At 33.0% G+C, this 6,837-nt stretch overlaps 1 protein-coding gene across 1 annotated transcript; it reads left to right on the plus strand.

Annotated features, from left to right (window-relative positions):
• Positions 1-3,291: 3,291 nt before the first annotated feature.
• Positions 3,292-6,403, plus strand: LOC149677323 (uncharacterized). The gene is made up of 4 exons (XM_089837271.1): positions 3,292-3,334; positions 3,509-3,981; positions 4,101-5,702; positions 6,371-6,403. Exons 1-4 carry the CDS (start codon positions 3,292-3,294, stop codon positions 6,401-6,403), a joined length of 2,151 nt encoding a protein of 716 aa, XP_089693397.1.
• Positions 6,404-6,837: the final 434 nt, after the last annotated feature.

Here is a 6,837-nt window from a genome sequence, read left to right on the forward strand (position 1 = left end):
GCAAAGTAGTGCCACCTATATTAAAGGCGCATCGCAAAACTTTAACTTCCGAGGGATTAGACCCTGGCTGCTTAATGTAAAATCTAGTAACAGCTTCAAAACTCTTTTTCCAACACCAGCGCCACCGGTAACAAATAGCAGTGAAGGCGTTTCTTTGCATTTTAAATGATGCAGAACTTCATAAAATATTTCTTTCTGTTTCACATTCAGCATTCTAACAAGTACATTGTACTCAGAATCACTGACTAACGTCACTGACGGAGCAATAGTTCTTTCCGCATTACCATCAAGAATATCACGGGTAATATTTCCTATAGACTCCTGAACCGTATTAGTTGGAAATTCAGAATTTTCAACAATTAAAGATCTATCTTTTTCATTTCGATGTTCCAATTCAGATTGAATATTAGTAAGATCAGCTTCAATAGCTTCACTTTCGAAATCTCGGACAGCCTGTTCAATGGCCGCTTCGTCAATTTCGTTATGAAATTCTTTTCTACATTCCTTTATAATCTCAAGTTTAAGTTCATACTCTGATTTCAGATCCTTTGTCAAAATGAAAGGGCTTATATGGAACAGTTTCTTGGTTTTACTCAACACTTGAAATTTGATTTTATTGACTGTGCTAAAAATATACTATTGTCTTGGTATAATTTCCGTTCCCGCAATACTACGGACTAATTATTGATGTTGAGAGGGTTTCCCAGTTGTTTGTTCATTGTACACGATTTTTATTTTTATTTTTTAAACCTGTAACATGAAACGCTTATTAATTTTGATATCGTTCTTGCGAACCATTGTTCCTCCCTGATCTAAAAGGGATCCATTTGTAGTAATGGAGAGAAAATAAATATTCATTCATTCATTCATTGGAATTATTATTCAGTACTATAATAAATAGCTTCTTATAATAAAATAGCAACATTTTAAATCTATTATAAGTATTGAACCTACATAATAAAAGCAGAAAACAAATGCTTACTGAACTATCGATTGAAAAATTGTGGGCCTTGGCCCAGTAAGACTCGCAGAGCCTCAATTAAACTATGGTTAGTGGTAGCTAACAAAAAAATCATTCGAAAATATTTTTCCGGCAGTTCAAACGCTTGGGTATCATCTCTAAAAACTCTTTCTCTATTTAAATTTGTTCTTTCCTCAATTTAATCAGCGCGCAATAATTGAACAAGCATCACGGATGGCAGCCATTTTGAATTTTTGCGGGTATAATATCGGAAAAACGTTTTATAACGTTCGTGATAAAGCTCTAACGCTAGCAAACAGATGGCGATACGATATCCCCGACATTTGGCGCTATGATAACGCGTGATAGCGTAACGCCGACAAGTGAATCGCATTTTTACTTTTTACCGCCATAGATGGCGTTAAAAAGTAATGCATTTATACCGATGATTTACTACCCCCACTTTTTCCCCCTTTCCCCCCTCTTTTACCCCCATTTACCCCTTTTTTTAGTGCCTTTCCCCCCTATATTACCCCCATTATTACCTATGTTACGGCTGGTTGGGCGTCTTAACCCTGTCCATTTTCGCGTTAATTTATTCAAATTTATTCATAATTCATAAATAATGCTCTAAAACGCTAACAGATGGACCTAGGGTAGCTAACCTTCATATTATTTTATTTCGTAAATTTCCAAATCCCCGACGGGACTCGAACGCACCAACGTCAACGCTACGGTTCGGAAACCCGGCACGCTAGAACTGCGCCACCGTTTCTTGTAAGGTACAAGTGCTTTTATAAGATATGAGCTGGGATAGAAATCCATCTCGAGTCTAGGCGTGTTTCGCGCTAAGGGAGAGAAATTAAATAATCGCCCACTACCACGTTAATATGACGTTAAGTCGGCCTCAAAGTCACGTCTGAAGCTTAGAGTTCTTTTCCTAATACCTTATCAGTCTTGAATGTAGAGAGAAACGAATAAGCAGGCAAAGTTTACCATATTATGCTTTAATTAATATTATACTTTAATTTAATTAATATTATACTTTAATTTAATTAATATTATACTTTAATTTAATTAATATTATACTTTAATTTAATTAATATTATACTTTAATTTAATTAATATTATACTTTAAATTTAATTAATATTATACTTTAAATTTAATTAATATTATACTTTAAATTTAATTAATATTATACTTTAAATTTAATTAATATTATACTTTAAATTTAATTAATATTATACTTTAAATTTAATTAATATTATACTTTAAATTTAATTAATATTATACTTTAAATTTAATTAATATTATTACTTTAATTTAATTAATATTATACTTTAATTTAATTAATATTATACTATACAAAACAATTACCACATATTTGAACAATGATCTGTCTAAAATCGTAGCAGCTGTTCATACAGAAATCAAGGAACTAAAAACACAAACAAACATATTAATACATAATTCAACTAGTCATATGGTAGCTCCAAAAACGTCTACAGATTTGAATCCTCTTACAAACGAACTAAAGGAACTAAAATTACAAAATTCCATCTTTACGGGACAGATTAGCACACTTACAGATAGTGTGAATAATATTGTTAAAGTTTTGTTAAAAGATGACTCAGATATTACTTCTCCAATGTGTACATATAGTGACGTGGTAACTAGAAACAAACAAAACCCCGTAAGTAACAAGACTTCACATCGGCCGTTGAGGAGAACAATAAACTCTAATAATAATAATACTGGGTTTAATAATAATGGATCAAAATACGCAGCAACGAGAACAATATCTAATCAGAAAAAAAATGCTACCTCAATTGGTAAAAACACATCTTCGGCTATAAAATCTTTGCCTGAAAGAATAAAAGTCATTCGGAAAAAGGCTTTTTTCGTATCACGTATTGATCCAAATCTTTCAGAGATGGACTTTAAGAATTGGCTTATTAAAGAACATTCTTTAAAAACGTAGGTAGTCACAAGGTTGAAAACTAGGTTTCCATCTTACGCGTCGTACCACATAGCGCTTGGTAACGATGAATTTGATAAACTGAACAACGAGGAATCTTGGCCTTGTGACTCTATATATTCCGTATACAGAGGCTGGCTCCGACAAAGTCAAAAATATAATGAAAATCACGATAAAATATTGGACGAAACATGTGTATTACCTTTTATAAACAACAACAATAATACAGGTGACCCTTTAATATTAGAAGAACCAATAGCCCTAAGTAACACATCAATTGACTCTACAAACCCTGAAGAGGAAAAAGATTAATCTTAAAGGAATATGAACCTCTAACCTTACTTGAATAATATGCCATCATCTTTTATGACTAAATTAAAAAATAACTTAAATGGTAAATTAAGTATAACATACCAAAATGTCCGTGGGCTAAGAACAAAGTCTAAAGTATTCTATTTAAATGCTACATTGAGTGAGAGTGATATCATCTGTCTCACTGAGACTTGGTTCAATTTGACGTCATTCAATGAAGACTATTTCCCAAGCACTTATCGTGTTTTTCGTGCAGATCGTCCTTCAATAAATGATAGAGATGTTCGAGGCGGAGGCTCATTAATAGCATGCCGTAATAACATTCAAGTAACTCGCCGATCTGACCTAGAACATATAAACGACTGCGTGTGGATCGAGATTCAAACAAGTAAACATGGAAAGCTACTTATAGGCAATCATTACTTACCTGCCTCTGCCTCCAAATGGGAGTTTGGTAACTATTTTGAATCCATTCAGTCCAAATTAATGGCATTTGAAGGAGAGGTCATTATTGTTGGAGATTTCAATTTACCGGGCGTAGTTTGGGACTATGGTGATGCAACGGCATGCATATCAGCAGTAAAACCGAAGGCACAGCTTTTACTTGAATTTATAAACACACTAAATTTAACACAAGTTAACGAGTTGCGTAACAGTCACGGTAACATTCTAGACCTAATACTTACCAACATTAACCATATCAGTAGCGAAACACTCTCGGCGCCTTTGGTTAAGCCGGATAAATTCCATCCACCAATGATTATCAATATACTAGCCGAATTTTCTCCAAAACACGAGTCAAAGAAATATCTAGCTTACAAAGCAGGCGATTATCATGGGCTGTACAGTATCTTGATCAGTTCGATTGGACCTCAACGCTGCGTGAAAAAAACATTGATGTGGCGGTGGCCACGCTAACTGATACAGTGCGCGATTCTATGAAGAAATATATTCCAGTAAAATCATATTTACCTAAATCTCGCTACCCTCATTGGTTTAGCAAACAGTTAAGGAAAGTGCTTGCCCAGAAAAAAGTATTTCATCGAAAATTTAAGCGGAGAAAAAATCAAGCTGACTTTCTAAAATGTAAGGCACTAAGAAAGGAAGCGGCTTTATTGTTAGAAAACGACAAACAACAGAATGCGTACACAATAGTCGATAATATTAAAAAAGACCCAAAAAAACTATGGACCTATGCTAATTCCAGGCTGAAACCAGTTGACAATAACATATCGATCAAGAGTGGACAAAAACTACTTACCGCTCCTGATGAAATTGCCGAAGTATTTCGTGAACAATTTAATTTAGAGAAAGATGTAAATAATATCACTAATGTCGCTCATACTGATGTTAACACTAGTAAATTTATACACAAACCTAAGATTTGCTCTTATCTCAATAAGTTAACAATTACAGAATTGGATGTAAGAGAGGCCATTACTAAATTAAAACCTAAGTTTTCCACAGGGATTGACCGTATACCGGCCTTTATAATTAAGGGATGCTCGGATATTTTAGCTAAAATCCTGACGCATATCTTTAATGAGTCATTAAGTCAAGGCAAATTTCCGAATAAGTGGAAAACTTCGGTTGTAGTTCCCGTTTTTAAGAAAGGTTCTAAATTAGATAGTAGTAACTATAGGCCAATTGCCCTAATCTGCATATTTGCCAAGATTTTTGAAATGGTATTACACAAGTCAATTAGTTACTGGTTTAAACCAGTAATGAGTTTAACACAGCATGGATTCTGTGAGGGTCGTTCAACAGCTACTAATATCATGGAATTTATGGACAAGGTAACACACAGTCTGACTAAGCGTGAGCAAGTCGATTGTGTGTTTCTTGATTTCAGTAAAGCCTTTGATCTAATGGACCATGAAATCTTATTTAGTAAACTTGGCAATTATGGAATGAGTGGTGATATCTTGCAAATCTTAAAATCATTTTTACAAAACAGACTTAATATAATTAAGTGTAACGGACAAATGACTACGCAGTCGTATGCTACGTCTGTTGGTGTTCCACAAGGCTCTGCTTTAGGACCTTTACTATTTACGATTTATGTTAATGATTTGTCGGAATATATTAATTCTTCAGAGATTTCTCAGTTTGCTGACGACTCTAAACTTTATAGGATTATTAAGTCGCATACTGATTTCTTAGCCTTGCAAGGTGACATTGATGGCGTTAATAGATGGAGTAAAGACAACAAAATACCTCTTAATAGTCAGAAAACTACAATTGTTTCTTATACACGAAAAACTAATAAATTTTTATTTAATTACACTCTTGATGGTATTGTTTTATCTCGAGTTGATTACCATAAAGATCTAGGTACAATTCTTGATAATAAATTGCACTTTAATGAACAAATATCTCAAGTTACTTCTCGTGGTCTAAAGACGCTATCAATGTCCCTAAGAATTGCCAAATCTTTAAATTCAGGAAAAGTATTTAAACTATTATACATGTCTCTCGTTAGAAGCATACTTGAGTATAATATTTTAATTTATGGAGGTTGTTGCAAGACAAATCTGGATAAAATTGAGCGAGTCCAAAGAAAGTTTATAGAGTACTATTATTTTAATTTCAAATGTGAAACTCAATATAAATATAATAAGGTAATGGAATACTTGGGACTCCAATCGTTGAGATATAGGCGGCATATGCTTGAATTATGTTTTTTAAAGAAATTATTAATAAGCAAAATAAACAGTCCTTATTTGCTATCGAAAATTTGTATTAATGTCCCTAACCGTCCCACGCGCCTAAAATCCAATTTTTATTACAACAAACCGCAGCAACTCAATCCAATTTCTAGAATACAAGTAACTGGAAACCTTTATAAAGATCTAGACTTATTTACTCACTCAATTTTTTATATAAAAACATATTTTAAAAAGAAGGATAACTTATTTAATTGAATAAAAAATAATCCGCAACAACGAAAACTAATGACTAGAAAGATTATAAAGATTTGGACCTATTTTTTGTTTTTTATATTGAAAATTATTTTACTTGGTTAATTGAATATTTTTCTTTTCTTTTTTTTATTTTATTTGTTTAGATATTGTATACGAAACGTTTACATTTTGTTTTACATTAATTTAAATTTTAGATTTTTAATTTAAGACGTCGTGACCCATTGTAAAAAGCCGAAAGGTGTTATGGACACGCAATAAACACTTGATTGAATTGAATTGAATTGAATTTTAGTCCGTTTTTTTGGGCTTCTTTTCGAAATACCGATTGGCGGTTTTTTGGGGCTTGTTTCCAATTTCATTTTGGCGGGTTCAAGGTTTTCAATCTGGCATCCCTGGTACGTGTTTATAAAGAGTCAAAGTCAAACTCGTCTGATAGTTAAGCGAGCAGTCCAAGACCCCAAGTTTAGCTAGATTAGTGATAATTTTATAAATGATTATATAGTCTAAGTTTAAAATTAAAATTAACCGATTGAGGAAGTTAGTATAGTTTAATTGCGACACGTCATTATCAGTTACCGGATTGACGGACAGGGTCGGTTTGAACGGCTGTTTAAAAATAGGTGTATTTAAGCCTTGGTTGGTCACGTTGTCGGAGTTGTTA

The sequence above is a fragment of the Phalangium opilio genome, unplaced genomic scaffold, assembly GCF_054372755.1.
Source record: "Phalangium opilio isolate 3A_F unplaced genomic scaffold, DU_Popi_V2 ptg000043l_1, whole genome shotgun sequence".
NCBI lineage: Eukaryota > Metazoa > Arthropoda > Arachnida > Opiliones > Phalangiidae > Phalangium > Phalangium opilio.

Coding starts and splice junctions, on each gene's coding strand:
- LOC149677323 (XM_089837271.1), top strand. CDS start 3,292: ATGCCATCATCTTTTATGACTAAATTAAAAAATAACTTAAATG. Junction 3,335..3,508: donor ATTAAAAAATAACTTAAATG/GTAAATTAAGTA, acceptor TTTTTCGTGCAG/ATCGTCCTTCAATAAATGAT. Junction 5,703..6,370: donor AATCTTTAAATTCAGGAAAA/GTATTTAAACTA, acceptor TTTAAATTTTAG/ATTTTTAATTTAAGACGTCG.